Genomic DNA, 27,405 nt, shown 5'->3' on the forward strand with positions numbered 1-27,405 from the left:
CAAGGCTTTCTCTCAATTTGTACGACATTGCTATATTCAAATTATATAAAGAAAATAGCTTTGCTTTTTCACAAACTAATCTTATCTTGCCTTTTATCTTCAACACTCCCCCCTCAACCTCAGGTTAGTTTGATCTTTAATACACCAACTTTGCGTTGAAGACCTTCAAATCTCTCCTTTGTGAATGTACCATTATAAAAATACATGCAAGTTAATCTTGTGTCTTTGGAAGTCAATTATGTCATTTACTTCTTCACAGAAGCAAACTTCTTAGAGGTTTGAAATAGTCTGCTCCAATTTGCTTAGCATGATCATTTTCAAAGCTAACTTCTTTCTTTTGTTACAAATTTGGAAAATGTTATGGGATTGCATAGTTCTTTAGGTTGTATTGCTAGCTCTAAATTGAGCTCTTCATGAGTCATTTGTGGTAAAACTATGTCCCAATCTCTTTTTCTTTTCTTCTGCATTAAAATAAAATAATCTTGGGTTGATACAACCATCAATATGGCTCTGGTAGCTCACTGCACACATTAAAACATAAACAAAACTTATCTCTTCTCAAAACAAATTTTGCAAACTCTTTGATCTTTGGGTGTATCAAATAAGCCAACTTGCATAGCTTCAACACAAAAAATTTCTCACATGGCAACTCACATCTTCCAAACATGTTCTCATCAGAGAACAATAATCATGGACTTTGATTATTATTTTTTTGGCTCATCCTCATTTTTGAGCTAGAAAACAACACGTACTTACCTTTGTAAACATAATGATATATTTTTTAAAAGTAGTTTAGAGGTAAAAGTTTCTTTTCAATAAAGAAAACTAGTCCATCTAAAGAAAATCCAGATGTGCTCATGATTCATATCTTTTTACCCATACAAACAAATCTACATGCTTATCATAGAATCGTATATCTTTTCAACAACACGGTTCTTGTACCTCTCAAAGCAAAACTATAACATTCACATCATGTCTTCAACAAAGTTGAATTTAAACATATGTTCAAATCAAGAGCTTACCTTAGCCTTGTTGAATCATGTGTCATTGGGTCTTGCTTTAGAGATGTAATTGTAGCTTTTGGATCTCGGTGCGCTAGCGCATCCATTGTACGTCCTCACTCCATTGTCACATTGGAATGTTGCTTGCCAATGGAGTGAAGGTAGAGCTCTCTATGCCTAGATGGAGGCAAGAAGACATAGCCTTTGCGATAGTTCTCTCTCACCAAAAAGCAAGGAAAGAAGAAGAAGCTAGTGCAAGAGAGAAACCTATAAACAAACCTATCTAGGATGCATCCATCATGCAAGCAAGATTCAATAGTGTACATGCAAGCAAGAAGAGAGAAGAGAAGAGCTCACGATTATTTTATTATAAGCAAGAAGAGAGAGGAGAGAAGAGAGAAGAGAGAAGAGAAGCTCATGATTATTCCATTGCAAAGGAAAGAAAAAGTATTGCTTAGTATCAAAAATGACTTATATATACAAGTGACTAGTTTTCTCCCTAGGTTAGCCAAACTGAAAATGCTTCGGTCACTGTTACCAGTCTTAAACAAGTATGTACACAGTCCTTAGACTTTTCCTATTTGACATTAAAGCCTCAAGGTAAGGTTGCTTTATATGTTCCAATTGCTATCTTACAAAAGATAAGTGCTCGTTCGGGCAGGTAATATGGTAAAGCACCTTACAGTAGGTCAGGTAGGTGACACTATATTAACCCATGGAGTGGTAAACATATCCCCTTCCTCATGGTGACCACGTCCTTGTATCACCAAAGTCGGGTGGTGAAGTTACTGTTGGGATGAAAGTGTGGATGGTCCAGGATACACCATAAAGTTGATATGTGAGGTTAAGTGGTATGGTTCAAGATTGATTCGTAGCCAAATGTAGGGAATATGGGTGATAAGCTTTGGGTAGCCATGGTGGTAGATAGCTTGTCGATATGGCATGAAAGGTATAGGCAAGGTAGAAGTTCCTCATACGAGGCCTTCTTTTGTTGTGAAAATGGTATGGAAAGGGCCGGGACTCTTCAAAATTAGGTAGTTAGTAGAAGTGTTTCACATTGAGTGGTGGAATAAGTGCCATGGCTACCATGTAATGATTTGTATGGGTAGATAGCGGTCCTAATCTTCTTGGCACGACGTGATAGTATGTCATGACATTAAGGCTTTCCTCAGTGGATGGGCAAGCGACTCTCTGCCTTTGCTCAGTGAAACCACACGATAATGAGACATCAAGGCTTTCCCTCAGTGAATGGGAAAGGGACTCTCAACCTTTGCTCAATGAGGCCACACGATAAGCTAAAACTTTAAAACCTCGTTGTACATATGTAACATAGCACTTCCTATTAACGGGTCATACTACACATATACTTGGAGATGATTAAAAACTTAAAAAACTGACAACAAAAAATTAAAAACATGCATGCACACACGCACGCACGCACACACACAAACCCAAAAAAAAACTTTTAAAAAATAGGGTTACATGTGCCACGTAGCAACACAATCCACGTGTGCCACACGACACCCAAAAAATCTTGAAAAAAATTGAGTGCCACATGGCAACGCAAGCCCATATGTGCCACATGGCACCTCCAAAAAAAATCTTTAAAAAATAGTTACATATATCCCACAAACCCATGTGGCAGTCCACAAATATAAAATATTTTAGTGTTAACTATGCCACATAACACCCAAAACAAAAACTTAAAAAAAAGGTTACATATACCATCATGCGGCACCTTTAAAAATCTTGAGAAATGTGGTGCCATTGAGCACAAGGAAGAGGTAGGGAGTGAGAATTATTAGCCAAGCAAAGTCTAGCATGAAGCCACATGAGCAAAGGAAATTATTCCACATTGATGTGCAAACCAAAAAGTGTACCTCCTCATAAAAAAGGAAATAATTTCAAGCAATGAAAAGTGAAGCAAGCTCTTGAGCCTCTATATGAGTACAAGTCTCAATTTTGTAACCTAATTGTGATCTTAAGTCTCCTGCTTAATTAGTTTAGTAGTAGTAGTTAATCATCATGTTTAGTAGTAGTAGTAGTTAATCATCATGTTTATGCTAAGGCATCCCCACCTTAGATAAGCTTAATCACCAGATTAATATAAGATTAGTACTAATCACCATAGCCATGCACATGGTACCCATGTTTCTCAACAACCAAAAAAAGGGTTACGTGTGGCAACATAGACCCACATGTGTCACATGGCACATTATAAAAAAATAGGGTTGTGTGGCAACACAGACCTACATGTGCCACATGGCACATTAAAGAAAAACTCTTGAAAAAATAGGATAATGGATGCCACATGGCACAAAAAACTAAAAAAAAAAGTTACGTGTCACATGGCACCCAATATTTTTTTAAAAAAAGGAGCTACATGTGCCATCTGGAAATACCACACGCCACTTTAACACGTGGCATCCAAAAAAAGAAGAAATTATTTTTGTTTTATTTTAGAGAGATGAGAGAAAGAGAGAAAGAAGTAAAGAGAGAGAGAGAGAGAGAGAGAGAGAGAGAGAGCATGAAAACCTCCCCAAGAAGAGAACCTAACCGGGAACAAGAGCTGGCAAAAGCCCAAGAATCAATCGGTCTCCACATCTCCCTCTGAGGCGCAAAACATTCCTACAACCATCCTAAAATCAAGCAAGGTAGAGATGCCCCAAAGGTCCAATGCAAGGCCACATGCCAAGGTCGGCATTGTCCGATAATCCGAAATTTCACCTCAAAGCCACGCAAGCTCTGTTATGCTTCACTCCTTTTCGCCGCTATCACATGCTTCAAGCAAGTAAGTCCACCAACGTTTCAAACACAAGAAGCGCTCGGATCCATTCGGCCATGTCCGGCAAACCATCTATAGCTCTTAGTTTACCAATGTACATGCCATACTGGGTGTCCTAAACCCTTTCATTCTCATGGACAACCCAACCTCATTCACACTCGCTTTATTAGCTAGCCCTGTTACACATCAATGCTCAATTCCCTCTCTCAAACCATGTGCAAGGCCACATGCCAAGGTCGGCATTGTCCGATAATCCGAAATTTCACCTCAAAGCCACGCAAGCTCTGTTATGCTTCACTCCTTTTCGCCGCCATCACATGCTTCAAGCAAGTAAGTCCACCAACATTTCAAACACAAGAAGCGCTCGGATCCATTCGGCCATGTCCGGCAAACCACCTATAGCTCTTAGTTTACCAATGTACATGCCATACTGGGTGTCCTAAACCCTTTCATTCTCATGGACAACCCAACCTCATTCACACTCGCTTTATTAGCTAGCCCTGTTACACATCAATGCTCAATTCCCTCTCTCAAACCATGTGTAAAAGTTGAAGAAAACAGACAAATAAGAATTTAATTTTCATGTGAAGTCCGGTTCACGGAGTGAAAACCGTTTCACGACGTGAAACACTAGTTCACGACGCGGCACTAAAAAAAAATCAAAATTTAATGTCCATGTGAAGTCTGGTTCACGCATGAAAACCGTTTCACGGCATGAAGCACTAGTTCATGGGGGGGCAAAAAATTAAATAAAAAAATCAAAATTTAATTTCCACGTGAAGTCCGGTTCACGATGTGAAAACCGTTTCACGGCGTGAAACACTAGTTCACGCGGCCAAAAAATAAAATAAGGGGAGTAGTTCCTCAAAGACCAAGAGCGGATCCAACCATAGATCTTAATGCGGCCCACAAGAACGGATTTGTTGAATATGGCCGTTGAAATGGGCCAAGGAATGGTTAGGAGAAGAACTAGGCATTGCTCTAGAATCCTGACCCTCCCAAATGAAGCCACATCAAATCATGCCTTAATCAAATCTGCAATTTCATGCCACATCAAATCTGCAACTTCATGTCTTAATCAAATCTAACTCACGAACCTGGTATGGTTGGATTAAGGTTAAGGAAGTTTCTAAGACCAGTAAGAATCATAACAAGGTAACATGGATTTTTGGGTCCAAAGAAGCTTATGATCGTGTCTGCGACTAATTGAAAGCCAAGACCTGACTTTCCTTGCACCCTAGTTCTAATCCTTAAATACCTTTATGTCTGCTGGAGTGGCATTCTCTTCAAACAACTCAAGAGGCTCCTGATTGTCTCCTTCAACATAGTCCCAAAATCCTTTACCCATAAAGAAATTCGTCATTCTAAACTTCCAAGCATAGGATTGATTCCATCAAACATGTTTTCCTGCAACAAAACAATAAAAAAACTACAGCAAACAATTTCTGTATGCAACCTGTAACACAGCAATATCTTCTGTGACTACTACAGTCGTACTTCAACACAATCTGTAGGTCACCAAATCTAACCAAAGTACATGTACATACACCCAATGTCAACAATACATGTGCAAACACTGTCTGCACTCCTAAAATGCACTACAAAAATTAGATTTCGACCAGAGACAATTCTCAAACAAAACTTTTCGAAACTATCAAAAACACCTTGTAGTGACAAAATGGAGACGAAGACGGATCCAAAACGTGATTCTGATCGTACAAGTACAAAGCATTGTGTACCACACAAGCACTTCCAAGCTTGCGAAGACAACTCCTCAGTCGAAGATGTGTAGCTCCCCAAAGCTCTCAAGAGATGTTGTACCTAAACCAAGAAGGAGAAGACATGATAATGCTCTTACCCGCGTATCGCTTCCTTGCCTCTTGCTTGTCTTCTTAGCTCTCACACGAACCTGTGCTCTGATACTATAAAGAGAATGTGGTGGAGAGAGAGAGCTTGAGTTCCTTGTTAGCAAACACATACACAAAAGGATGCAAGACATAAGACAGAGATGAATAACTGAACTTTCTTCTATCTTCTTCTCTTCTCTACAACTATATAACTAAGATAAGAATACATACATAAAAGAAAAGTACTCTCCTATGACATACAAAGTGGTAGATCTATAGTGTAAACCCGATTATATGAGTGGACGCTATAACTATGCCATAACTCTAGTACTCTAAAATGGTTGTCACACAGCCTGTCATCCATTAACAGCATATCAACCATAATCGCACTAACCATGCCAATGGCATAAGTGCGGAAGCTGTCACCCAAGCGAGTCATCAATGTCCGTCGTAACACTAGTTGAGCTTGATATCTCAACACTAAGGCCTAAGAAATTTTTGAACATTGAATTGATTTAAGAGGAGTTTGCTCTTTCTCATGTTGTATCAAAGAGAATATTGAATCATCGGACTCCCCCTGTGGACCTATGTATGACCATCATCATCACTTACACGAGAAAACAACCCTTTCGTATAGATATGTGCTGCTTTCTTTGGAGAGTAAGACTTCTAGATGTGGTGAAGTTCATGTTGAGGTAGCTAAATAACTTTTTTATCAGCATATAGAAGAGAGCTTTCTTTAGTGTCAAGAAGAATAACTGTCTAGAGTACGATGAGTGTCAAAATTGAAATACCATTGCTGAGTGCCAGAATAAAACACAATTAACAATAAAAAACTACAAATCAAACGAACTGCACATCCAGGCTTTTTATGCTGGAGTGTGTGTTAACAGTACACTTCCAGCACACAGCATTGAAATGCCCAACAAAACTAAGAATGTCATATCTTTAAAAATGGACTCGCACATTGAGGCTTTTATGCGTGAGTGTGTTAACAGTACACTTCCAGCACACAGCACTGAAACGCCCAACAAAACTAAGAATGACTCTTTGTGTGCACAAGGGTGACCATGGACCTCAGAAACAAGTAGCATACCCGATCCAGCCATTAGATACACCTACCACGCCATCCCTTCACGGGATTGGGTAGGGCACATGCAGTTTAACAAGTCCCTAACCTGCTGGGATCACGAACTTTGCATCATCATTTAAAACTCTAGAACTAATCTTGATACTTGAAATGTATAAAAGTTTATGCTAGTAAAATTTTGTAACCATGCCAACATACTCATTGCACAACAAGCTAATCAAAAACACAGCCAGCTTATTGATCTCAGATTTTATACTAGTTATACAAAAAGAATAACGTCGAGTATTTGTTTCATGTCCTCTCTTTTTTGGCAAGAGCCTCAGCTTGATATTCGCCTGTTGCAACAGTGTATGCAGGGCCAACCTGCATGAACCGCTCCATAAATCAACCATTTGTGTAATCTGGCACAGTGCTTGTTGGTGAATTGGTGTAGTCCACTTACTTGGCAGTCTTTCAATGTAACACGCTCTTGAAGGTGTGCATTGCTGCAGACGACTGAGCCTTGAACTTGGCAACCATCCTCCAGAGTGACATGATTCATGACTACTGAGTTCATGATCTGAAATGTAGTTTGGAACGATGCCGCCTAAAAGTTAACCATTCTTTCACCCAAGAATGAATATACACAAAACAAATGGAAGAATATCCCATACCTTAACACCCGATCCTATCCGGCAGTGGCGACCAACAACAGAGCGCTTAATGCTACACTTATCACCCATTTGTGAACCTTCACCCAGCATACAGTGTGGCCCAACCTGTATATTGATGATTCTGCATTTTAGTGACACTTCATGAGATAGCGTATTAGAAAATCGCAGATGGACTTCACGTCCACATTACCGTTGATTTGTAACCGAATTGAGCTGTAGGATGAATCACATTGTTGTGTCTGGAAACCTCATATCCAGTTAGGTGTATAGCTCTCTCCCCCGCAACCTGATGGCTCAAAGCACATAAACCAAGTCAGTTATATTGCTCTCTCTCAAGGTCAACAAGTCAGTGCAGCAGCAAAATAGCATACGTCATGATTGACGTCATTGAAAGCCTGGATAGAGTTGACACGTGCGCAGTATCTGTCCTTGTTGGCAACATACGCGCAGCACTTGACTTCATTCGACAATGTTCCTCCATCATTCCGAAGGAGAAGATGTTGCTCCAATGATAAGGGACCACTGGGTAGATGATGGAGCAGCTGACTAGGCATGTTCTTCTCTAGTGCTTGCAGACCTTCCCCACCATCCTCCATTTGTGTTTCACCTACTGAAGCTGATTTGAGCCTCTGAAACAACAATTGGGAAGTTCGCATGCCATAATTTCCAAAGTGTATCACACAAAGAGCAAAGCACACGCAATATCAGTTCAAAACTTTACCACCTTTGATCTTAGAAGATATGGTACTAACTCTTCCTTGATACTGTGGATTCCTGGACGTTGATCCAGAACTTCATGCACAATGGCTCTGTTCACTCCGATAACTCAGATGAGATTGCAAAGAGTTGAATTCCTGATACTGACCAAACCAACCTAAAGACTCTTCGTGAAACAGCTGAAAGTCGCTTACTAACCTTTTGAAGGCATAAAGGTGGGCGTCGACCAAATCAGTGTGTAACTCCACCTGTCAGAGAAAAGCAATTTAGCATTACAATTATGTTTTGCCCCTTATGCCCAACACCATTTGAAACTACAGAGAGGAGTATTTCTCACTACCCGGCCACATGCACGAAGGATGGACCTTTTGATTCGCAATTCCTTATCAGCCTGAGAAGCTACCAACAAAATACAGATCGATAAATGTATACACCCTAAAGGAAATGAAAAGCACATCCCTGGGCCCTACCACGCAACAAAGTATAAAGACATGGTTAACAAAAAGATCATGACCCTCTTAAGAGGTCATGTAGATTCCATCAAATTAGAAGTAGCCACTAAACTAGAGATGATAGTTCCAATGTCAGTGTCTTGTTCGGAGTTCCCGATCTCCCCTGCAAAACCACCCCTTTCTTCACAGCAGGCACCTGTCCATCCTAAATGCATGCAAACCCTTTCAAAAGCCATTAATTTACTACCAAATCCAAATTAAAACTCAAGTGCTGGGTGTCCAGACTACTCAATCATGGGAGATGGTTACACCCATTAGTATCCTCAACAGTGACTTTTCAGTAGCTCATCAGTTAATTACTCTTTGAAACAAATTCAGCCTTAAGTATCCCTATCCACAACCACCCATAGACATCAGTCTAACCTCTGCCATGAAAGCTGGCCCAGTTATGACCTTGGGAGAAACAACAATAGGTGCCAGAGCGTGCATTGGTGCAATGGCTCTCAACAGGTCGGGAAGAGCTGAAAATCTTATAAGTCCACACAGTTCCCATTTGTGTGTGCCGGATTGCACGTGTGGACACTGGTGCTGGAGTGATACGCGTCACAGCAGATCTAGACAGCCTATTTGTTAGGAGGGAGATTCATTTTGCAATCAGATTTGGAGAACGTTTTCAGCCTTCTCTTAGAAATTCAGCAGCTTACAAATTTCTTGATTCCTTCGGGCATGGGCTGATCGGCTAGTTTAATTCAGATTTTGGGCTAGCCGATTAGCAAAACCCCAAAAATAACTTTATAAGAGGTTCCAATTCATGTGCGGGCACCTGACCACTGGGTGGCCCAAACCTGCCCGGCCAGCACTTAATTGGTTCGTCCACCTGCATGTGCTGCCCAGTCCTACTCCTTGCTGCCCTGTCCAATGCAGCCCGACTACTGCCCATAATACCAACTGTTCTGCTGCATGTGCATTGTGCCTGCAGGTACTATGGATCACAAAAACTCCTTTGGTACAATCCAAGCGGTCCTGCAGATGAATGCAAAACCGTATACTATATCTCCTTTACCTCTTTGGCCATGTATGTTCAGACCAACACCAATGCTTCATCCTCCATATGGACACCCTCCTATGCAACATAGTCCAGGAAATAAACGTTTTGATACAAAGCAGTGAATTTTGCTCTTAGTTGAAAAAGGGCACCTTGAGGTTCAAGCTACTCAATGCCATGTGACACTGCCCTACTAGAACTTTGCTTACTCCTTGTGGCCTTTAACACTCCTTGGTTTGTTGTAATCCTCACCCTTCTACTGCCCAAGATGAATGTCCCGAGAGTGACAATGTCTGCTCTTGGAACTTTTAAAATAGCGGGTCTGCATGTGTGTGGCAAGCGTTCACGTTGTGATGTATTTGTATTGTGAGGGGAGGCAAGGGTTCTCCTAATGTACGGCCATTGGTCTAAAGGTACATTTGTATGGTGATATGTAAAAGGGATAGTCAGTAGTAGAAGAAGTCAAAGGTGTAGATAAATTGATGGTACACACTCGTGAGGTGAACGTGAATCTATTGTCGAGTCTCAGCTGGAGCTTCCCTCCCCGCGCGACTGAACCTACACACCTCCATGTGCACACCACCCCCCCCCCTCTCCTCGGGTCGAGTCTCAGCTGGAGCTTCCCTCCCTGCGCGACTGAACCTACACACCTCCATGTGCACACCACCCCCCCTCTCCTCGGGCAACGCGCACAGCCTCTCCTTCGCCTCCCGCCAGTGCCCCCTCTCACCTCTCCTCCTAGTCACCTGTCCCCCCCTCCTCCGCTTCCCACCAACTCCCTCGCTTACCACCTACGCCCCCCCCCCCTCCCTCTTTGCCTTCACTTCCGCCTACCCTCCTCCTTTGTTGCCCTCCCTCCCCCTTGCCCCTTGTTCCTTCTCCACCTCAGCCCATAGTTGTTAGGTACGAAAAGTTCGATTCAGTACGGTACGTTCAAATATGGTCTTGAAACGCACCGCTAAATTTTGAAAATAAAAATATGGTGGAGGTACGTTGCATTAAAAAATACTTAAAAATATAAATATAGATGCAAAACTTGGAGAAGTTACAAGTTACAATTTACAACTTACAACTTACCCAAAACATAAAAATTTAGAATGTTGCAACTTGCAAGTTACATAGAAAATGAAAGTAGACAAATGTACATGTGACATGTCAAAGAGTCATGAATATATATAAAGCCACAAAAGTCGGCATGCCGCATGGGCAAGTACAAAAATGTGACTACAAAAATGCAAAAAGCCCATAGAGGACTATAGAGGCTAAAAGCCTATGTCACCATCTATGTCAAGAGTCAGGACTCAGAGCTATCACTAGGCTCTTCAATATCCTCACTAGAGGAGAGACACCTCAGAGCTCCCACCAAAATCCCCATCGCTAAGAACGTTGCCCTCATCATCATATTCGGGCTCCCTAATATCACCATGAACTGCCGAAAAAGACTCCGCAATGGAAGCATCCTCAACTCTAATCGCTGCAAGGGTAGATCTCCCACTCGTGGAGCCACGTCTGACATAGGTAGCAACTAGGTGATCAGAGCCTCGGGAGCCAAAGGTAAGAATAGGCTGAACCTGTACTCCACCTCTAGCTCGGCGGCCACAACGAGTGCGAGAGACTCGTCTATCAATCTCCTCTAACTCTTTGTAGAGCTCTGCATATATGACCGCCTCCTCTACATTACGCTCCTTGTGGACACTTTTAAGAGTGTCCACCGTCAACTTGAATTCGTCGATGTTTACTTGCAAGTTTTATAATTGATTAGGAGCTAAATAATAAAACATTAAAAGTTACGTAAGTCTAACATGTTACATAACAATATACCTGTCTAGCTTGACTCATATCGTGCATTGCACGCACCATGCACAAGTTATTGCAGCAATACACCAGCCGCTCTAACTGTCTCATGCTCAATCGATTGCGTAACTTCGTGTGTATAAGTGAGTAGGGTTCCTCTCACATACATCCGAAGAGCAATCCTAATCCACAATAAAAATAAACAATGTTCAGGATTCTAGTATCTACACATAATTTGGTAACTTGGTGCCAAGTGGTTAATGGTTACCTGCGCTAGAATCCTCAAAGCCACTCTTTGTAGGTGAGGTTGTTGGTAAGCAAATGACTCCCACCAAAAGAAGACTTCACCATAGAATCCCTCCTCCAACAACCGCATTGGCGAATGCAGGGCCCCTCTAATCATTATAGTTAATGAGCTCCTGTAAGAACTGAAATTGCCCATTCTCATCATCGGGTAAAGCTTTCGGTAAGAAGGCATCCCTAGCTAAAAGCAACTCTTGATCAGTGAAAAGTGAGAGTGCTTTGTAGACAGGAAGCAACAAAGCAGCAAGGCCATGGATAGGCCTCTTCATCCACTTCCATCTCTTCTCCACGAGTGCTAAGATAGCATCGCGTCGAGGAGTAGCCTCAGGGGATCACTATGAATTTTAAAATAAAGGGAAGAATATCTTATATGAGAAAAACGAAAGAACAAGTATTTAGATTCAACATTCTATTTTAGTTTATTACTTATTCTTGAATCTTATTTACCTTGTTAGTATGTACTCTGGATCAAGCTCATCGAGGACTGTGGTGCGGGTAATCTCGGCAATGGCCTCTCTCATAAAGTGGGAGTGAGGAGCCCAGCCCCCTCCATGTCTGTCATGCGTAAAACCCTATACAAGGGAGTAACCGCAATGACTAGGGCGCGGACCTGGCGCCAGAACTCCTCTCTCAAGCATAGCCGTTGAACGGCTCTTGCCTCATCGACACGCGAAGGTATCTCACCTTGTATCCATTCCTGCCACTCCAGTGAAACCATTGTTACTTGGAGCTTAGGCATGACATCATAAAGGCACTCCAGAAGAAGCCACATGTAGGCAAAGCGCGTCGAGGATGGCTTCTTCATCTCCAAGTCGCTATCATGGCGGAAGATAGCAAGGACCTTGACTTTTTGACTGAAAAAAGTGACAATTTGAGTGGCTTGTGTCATCACACTCTTCACCCACTCTAACTTACCTATGTCCTCCATAAGCAAGTCAAGGCAATGAGAGGCACAAGGAGTCCATACTATGGACTTAAACTCCTCCTCAAGCAAGCGGCCCATCTTGCGGCAATTGGACACATTGTCCGTAACCACTTGAACCACATTTTCGGAGCCAACTTACAAGGATGATGGATGCATGAAAAAGGAAAATAAATAAGACTTGAAAGTTGAGTAAAAGGCAAAGGCTAAACTTTCAAGCTTCAAACTCAAAAATTAAAATTATATCTCACCTCGATTATGGCTTGTCAAATGTGGCGATAGATGAACTTGCCCGAGGTTTTCTTCCCCGCCTTTCCGGCATCCACAGCCCGCAAGAAGTACGTGACAAGAGGGCAAGATACTAGAATGTTGAGGATGCCCCTCTTCTTTCTATTGGTCCATCCGTCGGAGAGGATGGAACAAACACCCATACTTCACCCATCCCGCTCGGACGAGCTCGAGGGTCTTGTTGATTCTCTCCTTTTCTTCATTAAGTGCCTTCGTGCGCATGTCGTTGTAGGTGATACCATGCCAAGGGCCATGGCATGGTCCTACTTCAGTAATGGCCCTCACCATCCTTTGCCATTGAGGAGTTTTGAGGACACAAAATGCGAGATTGCACTCAATGACCGTGCATGCAATCTCCACATTTGCGTCTTGTTGCTTTGCTCGGACCCAAGAGAGAGAGGCCACATTTGCTCCAATGGAGCCTCCAAGAGTGGCTTGCCTCTTGTGTGGAACCTCAAACTCACTTGGTCTCTTTGATGAGGGGTTGGAGTTGGTGAAGGGGGAGAGGGATGCAGAGAAGGATGAAGAGGATGTATCCCTTGCCGGCAAGATAACTTCGTCTTGAGCGGCGGCAACGGCAGGGGGGACACTTCCACTATCACTTGCTTTGCCAAGCAAGGAGTGCTTCTTCACAATGCCATCGGAAATGTCTTGAGGGATCATCTTGCAAGGTGCAATTTTCCCCCCCACCTTGGAGAGATGTGCAAGAAGCCTAGTGGCACTACTAGTGTAGGCCTTGCCACAATACTTACAAGTCCACTTCCATGCCCCCGACTTTCCCTCGTTCTTCTCATGGGTAATGGCATGCAAAGTAAAGGCTTCATGCTTTTCTCTCATGGTGAAAGAGGAGAGAAGGGTCCCGGGAGAAGGAAAGGGAGAGGGAGGGAGAGGCTTGAGGAAGAGGGAGAGAGAGGAAGAGGAAGGGAGAGGCTTGAGGAAGAGGGGGAGGCATGAGGAAGACTCAAGAGGGAGAGCCTAGAGGCTTGAAAGTTGAGGAAGAGGGAGAGGCTTGTGCCTTGAGGGGGAGGCTTGAGCCTTGAGGAATAGGGAGAGGCTCAAGGCTCAAGAGTCAAGCCTCAAGCAAAAGCAAGTTGGCAACCAATGGGCCAACTTGCCAAGCCTCAAGGCAAGCAAGCAAGAGCCCCAAAAAACACCCAACAAACAGCTCTCCAAACGGTCATAAACGGCCAAAAAAACGGCGAACCAAACGGTCCAAAAACGGACATAAAAAAAACGATCAGATCCGGATCGCATTGAACCATATCGCATCAAACCGAACCATACCGTACTGTATCGAATTGAACTCTGGCGGCGGTGCGCGAACCAGGTGCAACTATGCCTCAGTCCCTACGCAACCTGTGTCGTCGCCTCCCCCCCTCCTTCCGTGCTTGCGCCCCCCCTCCTTCCGTGCTTCCGCACCCCCCCCTCTGTTAGAAGTCATCTCCTGTCTTAATCAGACACCACGGCCTTTGTTGTGGGTGTGCCCGCCCTGTATAGGTGTTTTATCATTTTTCCTCACTCCCCGTATTTTTTCCCCATTTTTTCCCATTTTTTCCTTGGTGTGGGTGGATGCCACATGCTGGCAGGAGCCTCTGATACTGGCCGACTGCACTCATGTGTTCCTGAAGACTGGCCGACTTGATCAGAGGAGGTCGTGGTATTTTTCTGCTGGCCGATTGGCTTTGCCCAATCGTGGAAGGCTGGCGGCACTTCATGCGTTGGCCGACTGCATCCATGGGGCCATATAAATAGGCCCCATGATCCCCACTTTGTATTCATTCAGTTTTCCCGGGATCTTGTGTATAGAGAAGAGTTTACACGCCTATCTCTGTCTTTCTTGTGCTGTCTATTTTCTGCACTCTACTTGCTCTTGTGGTCTCAAGTTTGGTTATCATTTCCGTTGCGTATTTTGACATGGTATCAGAGCCCTAGGCTCTTGATAGATCTTGGGAGTTTTCTGAGCAAGAGGGGGATAATTAAGTTGCTGATTGGTGGACTGTTTTGGACTGCTTGGGAAGAGAAGTTGCAAGAGGAAGGTAGGCTAAGGTGCTGGACAGCCACTTGCAGGTTTAGAGTTTTTTTTCCCCACCCACCCAGCCTTTTCAGTTACATCCCGCAATGGCAGATTTGTTAGAGATGGCTGAGAAGCACGTGAAGATCTCGACTCTCCCCACGTTCCCTGTGGACTGTCAGTTGAACGGGAACAATTTTGGCATCTGGAAGGTTATGATGGAGTCTGTGCTGGAGTCATATGACCTTGCTGATTTCATCGTCATCGGGGTTCCACGGCCGAAAGCCGAGGAAGGGGAGTTATTGTCGATGAAGAAGGACCGAGAGGCACAGGCACAGGCACAGGCACAGCCACAAATGTGGGATCGTGTCAACGCCAGGGTCCGGTCATTTATTTTCCTCGATTGCACACCACAAGTAATCAATCACGTAAAGCACATGACGCTGGCCAGAGGCATATGGCAGCACTTGGCTTCTCTTTATAACAAGGTATCACCCATGAAGAGGATCTCCTTGGAAGTGCAGATGCCGGTTATGAACCCTGCAAAGTCATCGACGATGCGGGAGCACATTAACAAGCTGTACGCCCTTCAGCAGGAAGTCCTCCAGGCTAGGAAGGAGATATCATCTGAAGACATGGTCATTACTTTGCTGTCCCACTTGCCTGCTCAGTATTCTGCTTTCTACTCCTCTTTGATTACGAGTGGCAGGCTCAGCACCATTACCTGGGAGGAGCTTGTGCCAATGGTCTTGGACCAGGAGGAACATTTCACGAACCCTCCTCACAGCGGAGGTTCGGAGGCCTTAACTGGCCAACGGTCGAGAGGGCGGAATAACAACAAGGGCAAAGGGAAGGCTTCACCGGAGAAGTCTTCTAAGAAGAAGCCCGACTCAGAACAAGAGAAGCTGAAGGCCGAACGATCCTGCAATGATTGTGGCGAGAGAGGCCACTATTGGAGGAAGTGTCCTAAGCGGACTGGGAAGAGTGCTAATTCTTCAGCCTCAGCTGCAAAGGCTCCTGCATTTGTGCACTTAGAGATGATGGACTCCGATGCTTCATCGTCTTCGAGCAAGGAGGCAATTGGCTTCACCGCGAAGGATACCCGAAATGGATTCTTGACAGTGGTGCTTCCAAGCACATGACTCCGTCCCGTGACTTCTTTTTGGATCTGAAACGGCAGTCACATCGCATTTTTATTGGCGACAACTCCACTATTCCGATACACAGTGAGGGCCGGATGGAGATTATTCCCGACGGCAAGGGGGGCAAGCATGCTTCCCGTGTTCTTTATGTCCCTGCTCTGGGTTTCCATCTTCTGTCAGTGCATGAAGTATGCAAGACTGGCTTTCGGGTGGAATTTGAGGAGCATTCAGTTGCTCTAAGGGACCGTGAGACTGGCCAGGTTGTTTGGGAAGGCGGTGTGGAGAATGGTATCTACAAGCTCTCTGCACTCTCCTCGTTGACAGGTTCTCAGGTCGGAGATTTGTGGCACTTTCGTTTTGGCCACTTAAATGTGGATGCATTGCGGCGAGCTTTCCGAGACCAGATGGTGGTTGGCTTGCCAGATGTTGGCAGTAGGCAAGGACGCTGCAGCTCTTGCATACGTGGTAAGCAGCACAGGGAATCCTTTTCGAAGCAGGCTTCCAGGCGGGCTTCGAAACCGTTGGAGTTGATTCACACCGACTTGTGTGGACCTCAGCAGATACCATCATTGGGAGGATCTCTCTATTTCATGTTGCTTGTTGATGACTGTACCAGATTCACGTGGGTCTACTTTCTTTCACAGAAGGACCAAGCTTTTGCACGGTTCAAGGATTGGCACGTGATGGTGGAGAAAGAGTCTGGATTGCAGGTAAAGACTCTCAGGGCTGACAAAGGAGGTGAATTCTCCTCGACTGATATTTCTCAGATTTTGTGCAGACCATGGCATCAAGAGGGAATTGGCCAATACCGGATCGCCTTCAGAGAATGGGGTTGTAGAACGCAAAAACAGGACTGTTGTGGAGATGCGAGGACCATGCTGGAGCATCGTGATCTTCCTCGTCCACTTTGGGGAGAGGCTGTGGCAACGGCTGTCCATACCCTCAACCGGTCTCCGACGACTTCAGTACCTAATATGACTCCGTTTGAGGCATACTTTGGCAGGAAACCTGATGTCTCGCACTTCCGTGTTTTTGGGAGTGATGCGTATGTTCATATTCCGAAGAAGCAAAGGGGGAAGCTTGACTCCAAGTCCCGCAAGCTTATATTTGTGGGGTATAATTCTCTTTCCAAGGGATACAGATTGTATGATCCAGACAGGAATGAGATTGTTGTCAGTCGGGATGTGGTCTTTGATGAGCATGTTCCAGTATCCACTGTCGAGGAGCCGCCACTTCTTGGAGATCCAAAAGAGTCTGATGATGATTCCCAGACCATTGCTCCAGTTGATCACCCTCAGTCAACACAGGAGGTTGAGCCCACAGCTGGAGTAGAGCCCCCGCAACATTAGGAGGCTCCACGATTTGTTCGAGTGATCGCCCTCATCATAAGAAGGTCATTGGAACCAAATGGATTTTCCGCACCAAGTTTAAAGCCGATGGTACCCTAGACAAATACAAAGCCCGGCTTGTCGTGCAAGGCTTTCGCCAAAAAGAAGGCATTGATTTCGATGAGACTTTTGCTCCCACTGCTCGAATGACCACAATCCGTCTTTTACTCAATTTGGCTGCCCACCATAAATGGCAATCTATCAGATGGATGTTAAGAGTGCCTTTTTAAATGGCATTCTTCAGGAGGAGGTCTATGTTGGCCAACCTCCGGGATTCCCTCTCTCTGATCTTGAGAACAAAGTTTTTCGTCTACATAAAGCTCTTTATGGGCTTAAGCAAGCACCTCGGGCGTGGTATAATCGCATCGACAAATTTTTTCACAGCCAAGGTTTTCACCCATCACACTGTGACCCCAATCTCTATATTCACACTGATCAGGTGCTGGTTTGCTACCTTGTATTGTATGTCGATGACCTAATAATTTCAGGTTTCCATCAAGCCAAAATGATTGATATCATGGCGCAGCTTAGACAAACTTTTGAAATGACTGATCTCGGCCTTCTCTCATATTTCCTTGGTATGGAGGTGATCCAACATCCTGATGGTATTTTCGTGTCTCAACAGAAATAGTCTCCAACTCATTACTTCCTATTTTCCTGATGGTGCTATCCCTGTGGCCACTCCATTGGATCCCACCATTAAACTATCAAAGGAAGTGGACTCACCTCCACATGAAGAGCGAGCCTATCGACAAGTGGTTGGGAAACTTATTTGGCTCACAAATTCTTGTCCTGATATCTCCTATTGTATCTCCATTTTAAGCCAGTATTTCAATGCTCCCAAGGAGCCACATTGGAGTTCAGCAATGAGGGTTGTTCGCTATCTAGCAAGTACCTATTTGTATGGACTTCACTACAGTCACGGGATCCCCTTGCACGATTACACGGACTCCGACTGGGCTGGTGACCTCGATTCCCGACGTTCTCATGGTGGTTATTTGTTCTCCCTCGGATCTGCCACTTTCTCTTGGTCTAGCAAAAAGCAGGACACTGTTGCAAGTTCTTCAGCAGAGGCCGAATACCGGACCCTCTATGATGCCACCACTGAGGTTATGTATCTTCGTCAACTTCTTTCCAACATGCGCATCTCCATCGACACCGCCTCTACCATCTTCGTCGACAGATAGAGTGCGATAGCTCTTGCTGGCTTCTTGCTGGCAACCCTATTTTTTCTAATCGTACCAAGCATGTGGGTGTCCATTTTCACTTTAACAAGGAACAGGTTGAGCTTGGTACCATCCGACTCCAATACATTTCTACGGCAGACAACCAAGCAGACATCCTTGCGAAGTCCATCAACCGCCCCATTCTTGAGCGTCTTCGCAATCGGATTGGCATCGGTCCACCACCATCACCCTCCACTCATTGAGAGGGGGATCTGCCTCTCCCTTCATTTTTTACCATTTTTGTATAGGGCACCATGAGTCAGTGAAAACCCCATGAGGGCATGGCTCTTGTGAAAACCCACTGCATTGCATTTTTTTCATCCTGCATTCCCTATGCACAGCATTCTGTTTTATGTGTTTGGGACGCATGTATGAATGAAAACCCAAAAATGGGCATTCATGCGTGTGAAAACCTCTTGCATTGTGGCATTCTTCAAGTACTTCTCTTTCCCACATGTCGTACCTTGGTCAAACCACATAAATCCTCATCTTCGACAACCATCTTTTTCCCCTCATCATCTCTCATGATCCCTTTTTGGTCTGAGAGGGGGTGTGTGAAAATATACCTGAAACATGAAGCCCAAAAAGGACCGACTTCTTTGTTCAGCCGACTTCTTCAATTCTCATATAAATATGAGACCATTCGCTTGTTCTCGCAGGACCAACCCACGTAAACCAGGCGCATCTGCGTTTTGCCTCACATCAACACTTCAACGTTTGTGCCTGGGTCGCCTCACAACTACATCGCTCTCTCCTGCAGTTGATACACAGGTCACCTACAGCCGGCTGGTTCGCTGCATCGCCTACAGCCAGCTCATTCGCTGCATCTCCCACAGCCAGCCCGCACACTGCATCGCCTACAGCCAATTTGCACGCTGCATTGCCTACAGCCAGTTTATGAGCAGCGTTAATTGTTTTTGGTCTGGGCGCCTACATCAGCCTCTTCGCAACACCTTTGCGACTTACATCAGGTTCTCCTGCATCATCAGGCTGACTTCGTCACCTTCATCAGGCCAACTGCAGCGTTAACATCATCTACTGTTGCTGGACTACATCGCCTACATCAGACTCACTTCATCGTATACATCAAGTGGTCTTCGGCGTTTGCTTCAGCAAATATATCGGCGCTTTCATCAGGGTCACTCCAGCTTTGTTAATTGCGGTTTATGGGACAGCAGTTCTTTCGGCTTATCCGGAGTCTCACATAGAGCTCCTATACTGGACTTCATCTTTTATATTCACATCATTGCAGACTGTGTGTTTTACTCTGATCTTTCATATATTTGGTCCTTTGGTCTCTTTTGCCCTCACACCGACCAGCATCAAAAGTCCATATAAATAGCTGAGCATATCATTCATTCATTCATATCATAATCAGCCTTGAAGACCTCAACCCTTGGAGCCTTCAGCACAAGGAGCATAAGCGATTGCAGAATTCAGCACATCAGCCTTCAGCGTTTTCCCCATCAGCATATAGGAGCATCAACGCTGAGCAATTCAGCCTTCATTCAGTAAAACGCAACATCTACAGCATTCAGCCTACAGATCCTCTTGCGTTTTCAGCATTCACACAGTTTTCTGTTTGCATCGTTTTGCTACAGCCACTTGGTGAAGGTAAAACTCAGCATTCATACTCATTTTCAGCATTCATACATAGCCTAGAACAGTCCCAATTAGCCCCTTCTCTCAGCCTCAGATTTGCAGCCTTCCTACATCCATTGGGAAGAGTGTTGTCACGTGCATCCCGCACTTGGATGCCACGTAGACATATCTGTACAGAAGCTGCAGGACCTGGGATGGAAAATTGGTCCCATGTGAGCCCAGTCCGAGATGAGTCAGCCAGGGTTCCATTCCAGTCGTCCGAGGTCAGGTGTGCATTGTCCTGCACATGAAACAGTGCCAGTCCGCGCTGTGAGTCTCCCTCTGGAGGAATGATGTCAGTGGTGTAGACAATTAGGGTTTGCATATAGGAAAGGGGCCAGCCCATAGGGCTACCCCAAGGACACATGTGGGCATGGGTAAAGTGTAAGACCACCCCCATAAGGGCCAGGAAGGCCTTGGCTGAACCCACCAGCCATGGGATGGCCATAGGGGGGCTATAGACAGCCCTGGGGCTCTTGGACAAGTGGCCGACTTGTCACACAGCCCCCAAGGGACTGTAATCCAGGTGTGGGGCAGCCCATACAGGCTGCGCAGCAGCCAGGTTTGAGGCATCTGATGGCCAGCATTGAATTTGGGTCATGCACAGCATTTTCAGCATTTAATGCTGTATTTTTCTAGTCATGGAGCATTTTTGAGACAGCCGACTGCTGTAGACCGAGCCGATTAGCATCAGGGAAGGGTATAAATACCCAAGCCTCAATTCAGTTCATTTATCTCATCATTCACAAAGTGCTGAAGCTGAACCAAGGGCTAGGACAGCCAAGAACAAGCTAACGCAGAAGGGGTGAAGGATTGAAGGTCAAGGGCAGAGATCCATCTCAGCCAAGAAGGTTCAGTCAGTCTTTTATTTCAGTATTTTGCATCATTCTAATAAAAGCAAATACACCATTCATGGTGGGGGCCCTACAGAGGGTATTCGGGACTCAATATAGTGTCCTCTTCTCCCTCTCACTCTCTCTCTATTTTTCTGCACATCTATATTCAGTTTTGTGCATTAATTTCGTCATGACAAGTGTGTTGTTTTCTGAGCATTGAAGTTACCGATCTCCCCCGAAGCTTCCGCATGTTACAGTGGTATAAGAGCCTACTTCAAGTGTAAAGATTCACCAAGAAACCAAAAAAATTTTCTCACTCGTGTGGTTGGTTTTCAGACTCCGGTGGACTACCCCTTTCGGAGTGACTCCTGCGGCCTACCCCTCGAAGGACAGTTGGTTTTCAGCCCCCGGAAGTCTCCCACACACAGTGGATGGTCATATTGCACTCCGGAAAGGAAGTGCGTTTTCCTGCTATGGCGAGCTTCGACAACGCAAGAGACCGAGAACCTTGGGACCAGAGTGCACCAGGCAGCCCAGCTAGGGCATCAGGCATGAGTGTTACAGAGATGTTCCAACAGATGACGCGAGCAATCGCAGACCAGATGACCAAGTTGGAAGAGCAAAAGGCGCAGATCCTGGCTCTGGAAGAGGGCACCCGTTCTCCAGTGCCGTGTTTTCCATCTCCTCCTCCCTCTCCTTCCGTATCCCAGATTCCAGATCCTCTACACAGGGACCCTCTCGCAGGGTCATGACCGCAGCCGAGTTCTATGCTTGAGTTGCAGATGCGTGCATTGGAGATCCGACAACGCAAAGACGAAGCCATGCGACACGTGGAACACGAGCGTTACCTTACTTTGGACGCCAGATTGACACCAACGGCGCCCTCGAATCATTTTCCCGAGAAAATGAACTTCAGTAATATAATGGTAAACTCGACCCCACAACTCTTTATTCATGGTTGCATCAGTTTGAAGCTTACTTTGCACAGTTAGAAAGAATGATTCTGACAGAGTGATCTTAGCCAGTTGGTACTTGGAAGGTGAGGCCATTCCTTGGTGGACCCAGTGGACTCATGCCCACACCAGATTAGGTATGGCAGCTTATGTGTGGGACGAGTTTGTCCGCGACCTTAAGCAGCGGTTTCTACCACCCCATTACCTTGAGCGACTCGAAGACGAGTTTAGGGGATCACATCAGAACACGCAACCAGTCCTTCAGTTTGCCAATAGAATTTCGACTTTATGTTTGCAATTAGTCTTATCTGATTCGGACAAGAAAGGGCAATTTTTGTATAGCCTTGATACGCAAATCCAGTGGGAGGTGCGTATGTTTAGGCCAGCCACCTTCGAAGACGCACTCTCGCTTGCATAGAGTGCTTAAATGAAGCATAATGGTGGCAAGCCCAAGACTTCCCAGTTGGCTACCGCCTCGGGAGGAAAAGGCCAGAACCAGACGGGGTCTTCCCCAAGACAGAGCACGGGAGCCTCAGGCTCCAAGAACTCAAACAATGTATCCAAGCTTACTCACTCCAGACCAGAAAACGGAGGCAAGCAAGACGGGTGGCAAGTTGAGTGCTGAGGAGATTTCTCAGTACAAGAAGGAGGGTAGGTGTTTCTTTTGTCATACAAAAGGCCACACTTCTCGGGAATGCCCTAAGAAGACTACCGCTCCAAAGACCGCCGCCCCGGCCTCCACAGCTTCCGTGGTGAGCCCAGCTCCCACACAAACCCCAATGGCTGCCCCTAGTTCTTCAAATCCCAATGCTTCAGTTGGAGCAATCATTAGCCGGGAGCTCGAAGATAAGCAAAAGGGCGCCCGTGACCAAGAGTATGAGCGCAACGAATTGCTCAAGACCTTTGGCTACATAGGTGGCCAGAGAGTCATTGTCTTGTTTGACAGCGGCAGCATGGAGGACGTGGTCACGGAACAGGCCGCTCGGCGTGCCCGTTTCGTCCTGACTTCGGTGGACAAACAAGTTGAGGGTTTTAGCACAAGCATGACAACAAGCGTCAAGTATGAAGCTCTAGGTGCTAAATTGGTTATTCAGGGCATAGAGTTTATGCGTGATTTTATGGTTGCCCCTCTTGTAGGAGCACACATAATATTGGACATTCAGTGGTTTCACAAGTTTCTTCCTAATGTCAAGTGGGGCAAGCACACTTTCCAGATTAATCGGAATGTGTCAAATGCCCCAGTGACCATTAAATGTAAGCCAGGAGTTCCAAACTTTCATCAGCCACTTACAGGCTAAGCGAGCAATTAGGAAAGGCGCACATTATGCGATGATTTACATCCAGACTGCCCGGACGGTGGCCAGTGCTTCCGAGAAGTACTTGGCTCTCCATGAAAAGTTCCAAAAGATTTTTCTTCGGGACAATCTCCCTCCCCAGCTCTCCCCGTCCAGACCGAAGGACAACAAAATTGATCTCCTCCGAGGCTCGGAACCCTCGAGCAAGTTTCCATATCGCCTTTCCAAGGCAATGGAATCAGAGTTGGACCGCCAACTCCAAGAATTGGAGCAATCTAGCTTCATCCGCCCCAGCGTGTTGCCATTTGCAGCACCGATCCTGTTTGTCAAGAAAAAAGATGGGTCTTCTCGTTTTTGTGTCGATTATCGTGCACTCAATAAGCTGACTATCAAGAGTAGATTCCCGATGTCTCGAATAGATTATATTCTTGAGAGGCTAAATGGGACTAAGGTGTTCTCGAAACTCGATTTAAAGAGTGGGAATCACCACATGCGGATTGTGTGGAGAGGAACATCCCGAAGACAGCCTTCCATACAGAACGGGCCCACTGTGAATTTGTGGTAATGCCCAAGACAGCCTTCCATACAGAACGGGCCCACTATGAATTTGTGGTCATGCCTTTTGGCCTGACAAACGCCCCAGCTACAGTCAACCACATGATGATGCATGTTTTCCGGGAATTAATTGGAAAGTGTGTTCATATTTCTGGACAACATATTGGTATTTTCAGCTAAGGTTGAGCAACATGACATTGATGTGGAGAAAGTCCTTAAGTTGCTAGAAAGCAACGTGCTCTACGTCAATGAGAAGAAGTCGAAATTTTATTTGTTCGAGGTGCATTACCTTGGATACATAATTAGTGCAGAAGGCATTCAACTTGATCCGACTAAGGTGGCCGAGATTGTCAATTGGAAAGTACCTCAAATAGCTTATGACATCAGATCCTTTGTGGGTATATGCCAGGCATACTCCGCCCACTAGACAAGTTTCTGACCTCTCAGCGGTTCTCACTGATCTACTAAAGGGTGTCAAGACAAGAAGGCAATGGATTCGAATGACTCCACGAGCATTGGAGGCATTCAAGAACCTCAAGGTGGCTTTATGTGAAGCGCCTTGTTTAGCACCTGCCTCGTGGGACGAGTCATTTCAAGTGATCACCGATGCGAGTAACATCGCAATTGGCAGTGTATTACAACATAATGGTCATCCAGTAGCTTACATGTCTCGTAAGTTACTGCCCACAGAGAAGAATTTCACAATCTACAATTGTGAACTCCTTGCAGTTATACAGGCCTTGAAACATTGGAAACATTTTCTTTATGGCCGTGACTTTGAGGTTCGCACTGACCATGAGGCATTACGCTGGATTCAGACAATGCCAAGTGCACAATGGAGTGACCGACACCACCGCTGGAGCCAGATATTCCAGCAATTTGGTGGTATGATTGAGTACCTTTCAGGAAAAGCCAATCCAGTGGCTGATGCTTTGAGCAGGAAGGGACAAGTGACTTCGATTCAGACCACTAGACTCAACCTTGTTGATACGGGACTAGACGACATGAAGCACACGTACGCCGATTTCGAGGAATTCGGTACACAGTGGGAACAGGCATTGGATGCCACAGGACCATGCCACTTTTTGATACGCGATGGTTGGCTTTTTACAAAGGCCGACTATGTGTCACGAAGTCGTTCACGGCAGCTCTTCTCCATGACGCCCATGACGCCATTACTGGTGGTCATAGGGGGCATGAATTCGACTCTGGAGAAATTGGAACGGCAATATTATTGGCCAAAGATGAGGCGAGATGTGTTTTCATATGTACAACACTGTGATATTTGTCAAAAGGTGAAAGCTCCTAGTGGAAAGAAGATAGAATTATTACAGCCCTTGCCAATTCCTGAGGGACCTTTCCAAGATATTTCGATGGACTTTGTCACGAATCTGCCTCCTAGTCTGAGTAAGCATAATACTTAGTGCTTAACTATAGTTGATAGATTTAGCAAATTTGTTATGCTTATTCCATGCAGGGTCAATGTGACTGCCGAGGATGTTGCCCAGTTGTTCATTCGGCATTGGTACCCGATTGGTGGGATTCCTAGGACCATAGTGTCAGACCGAGATGCCAAGTTTACCAATGATTTTTGGAGGGTATTGTTTGATAACTTTGGTACTAAATTGAATTTTTCCAGTGCATTTCACCCACAGACGGCCGGCCAAATAGAGATCTACAACCAGTTGGCTTTTGATGTGCTGAAGTGTTATGTCCACGATCAGCAAGGTAAGTGGGAATCATATTTGCCTTTAGTTCAAGCTGTTTTGAATGATTCTTTTTCTTCAGCTATTGGCAGGACTCCATATGAGGCAGCGTTTGGAAGACCATTCCAGTCGCTATTGACCAAGACCTCGTCTTCAGTACCTGAAGCAAACAGAGTGACAGAGTCTTACCAGGAGATTTTAGAGTCAATAAAAGACAGGTTGGCTAAAGCGCAAGAGGCCTACACTTGACAAGCCAATAAAGACCGAAGGGATATAAAGTTTTCGGAAGGGGATTGGATTTATCTTCGGATTATGAAGCAAAGGTTGAAACAGGTGGGCAAGCGATGCCCAAAGTTGTCTTTCAGGAGCTTCGGACCTTTTCCCAACCAGAGAAAGATTAACGAGGTTTCAATGAAGTTGAAGCTACCTCCGAGTTGGTGGACTATGCACGATGTGTTTCACGTCAGTTGGTTAAAGCCATATGTAGGTCCGATCCCTTCAGAAGTTAAAGACGAGGCGGAACCAGATATTATTGATGAAGCTGAAGTTATGGTTCCAGAACAGATCCTTTTGCACCGTTTCAAGCATGGCTCAGGCCGAAGGCAAAGACAGTTCCTCACGAAGTTTCAGGACCGAAGGACCCACGAAGCGGTATGGCTTGACAGAGAGTTTTTCGACGACTATCCGGTGTTATTGACGGATTATTTGGAGGCTATGCAGCTTCCGTCAAGTTAAGTAGAAGGGGATGTCACGTGTATCCTGTACTTGGATGCCACGTAGACATATCTGTACAGAATGCGCAGGACCTGGGATGGAAAATTGGTCCCATGTGAGCCCAGTCCGAGACGAGTCAGCCAGGGTTCCATTCCAGTCGTCCAAGGTCAGGTGTGCATTGTCCCGCACATGAGTCCAAGGTCAGGTGTGCATTGTCCTGCACATAAAACAGTGCCAGTCCGGGCTGAGTCTCCCTCTAGAATGATATCAAAACCCCATAGGATCTCCTCGTAGAACGCTCCTGGTACGAGACTCGAAACCTGCGAACAAACCAAACAAACAAGAAGGGGGTGCAAGCCTGACTCACCTCCCAACCACGACAGCCGTGGGCAAACCCACAAGACTTGGCTATCCCCACCGAGCCACGAGCTAAGCTAACTAGATGGACGTACCGAACCAATCTCTACCTCGTGACGTCCCATACCGCCACGAAGCTACCCTTGTGGGCCTCGAGACTGCTGCCGCCCTCGGCTGCATGAAGCAGCTGCACGTCTGCACTAGATCCAGGCTCTAGACCATAGAGCTCTCACAAATCATGCGAGACTCTTTGTGACTAATGACTAACCTTGGCTACCCTTTTATAGGCTCTTGGTCGGTCATCGGGCATCCACACTTGGGTGTCCGCTCGTCCATACTTGGGTGCCCGCCTGTTAGTCTATCCCTAACTCAGCTCGTCAATCAGCCTGCCTAGCTCCAAGCTTCCCCAAACCTCAAAGCTAGTCTTGTGTGCATGTAGCACACGGTAGATACACACTGTGCACATGACATACTCCCCTTCCTCTAAGAGCTCACTCCTGAGCTCACTAAAAAGCCAAGGTAATCTCTCTGAAGAGTAGTCAATGTCTCCCATGTAGCATCCTCCTCAACACAATTCTTCCACTTGATCTTGTATTCCGTGATAAGCGTATTACGCAATCTTCTTTCACGAAATCCAAGAATCTTTTCAGGTTCGTGTGGAACAAATGTCATGTCTTCGCCATC

At 45.4% G+C, this 27,405-nt stretch overlaps 1 protein-coding gene across 1 annotated transcript in view; it reads right to left on the bottom strand.

Annotated features, from left to right (window-relative positions):
* Positions 1 to 6,840: 6,840 nt before the first annotated feature.
* Positions 6,841 to 27,405, bottom strand: part of LOC147632434 (transferases/nucleotidyltransferase) — a 30,821-nt gene continuing 10,256 nt past the window's right edge. Inside the window, exons 6-13 of the mRNA XM_086807258.1 lie at positions 8,434 to 8,492; positions 8,292 to 8,341; positions 8,101 to 8,185; positions 7,748 to 8,005; positions 7,567 to 7,662; positions 7,377 to 7,481; positions 7,166 to 7,282; positions 6,841 to 7,086 (exon numbers count right to left, since the gene is read on the bottom strand). Of these exons, the coding sequence (XP_086663384.1) occupies positions 7,015 to 7,086; positions 7,166 to 7,282; positions 7,377 to 7,481; positions 7,567 to 7,662; positions 7,748 to 8,005; positions 8,101 to 8,185; positions 8,292 to 8,341; positions 8,434 to 8,492 (842 nt within the window). The 3' untranslated portion in view covers positions 6,841 to 7,014. The remainder of the gene's footprint in view (positions 7,087 to 7,165; positions 7,283 to 7,376; positions 7,482 to 7,566; positions 7,663 to 7,747; positions 8,006 to 8,100; positions 8,186 to 8,291; positions 8,342 to 8,433; positions 8,493 to 27,405) is intronic.

Source organism: Cibotium barometz, chromosome 13 (assembly GCF_041138505.1).
Source record: "Cibotium barometz isolate CiBa-2024 chromosome 13, ASM4113850v1, whole genome shotgun sequence".
Taxonomy (NCBI): domain Eukaryota; kingdom Viridiplantae; phylum Streptophyta; class Polypodiopsida; order Cyatheales; family Cibotiaceae; genus Cibotium; species Cibotium barometz.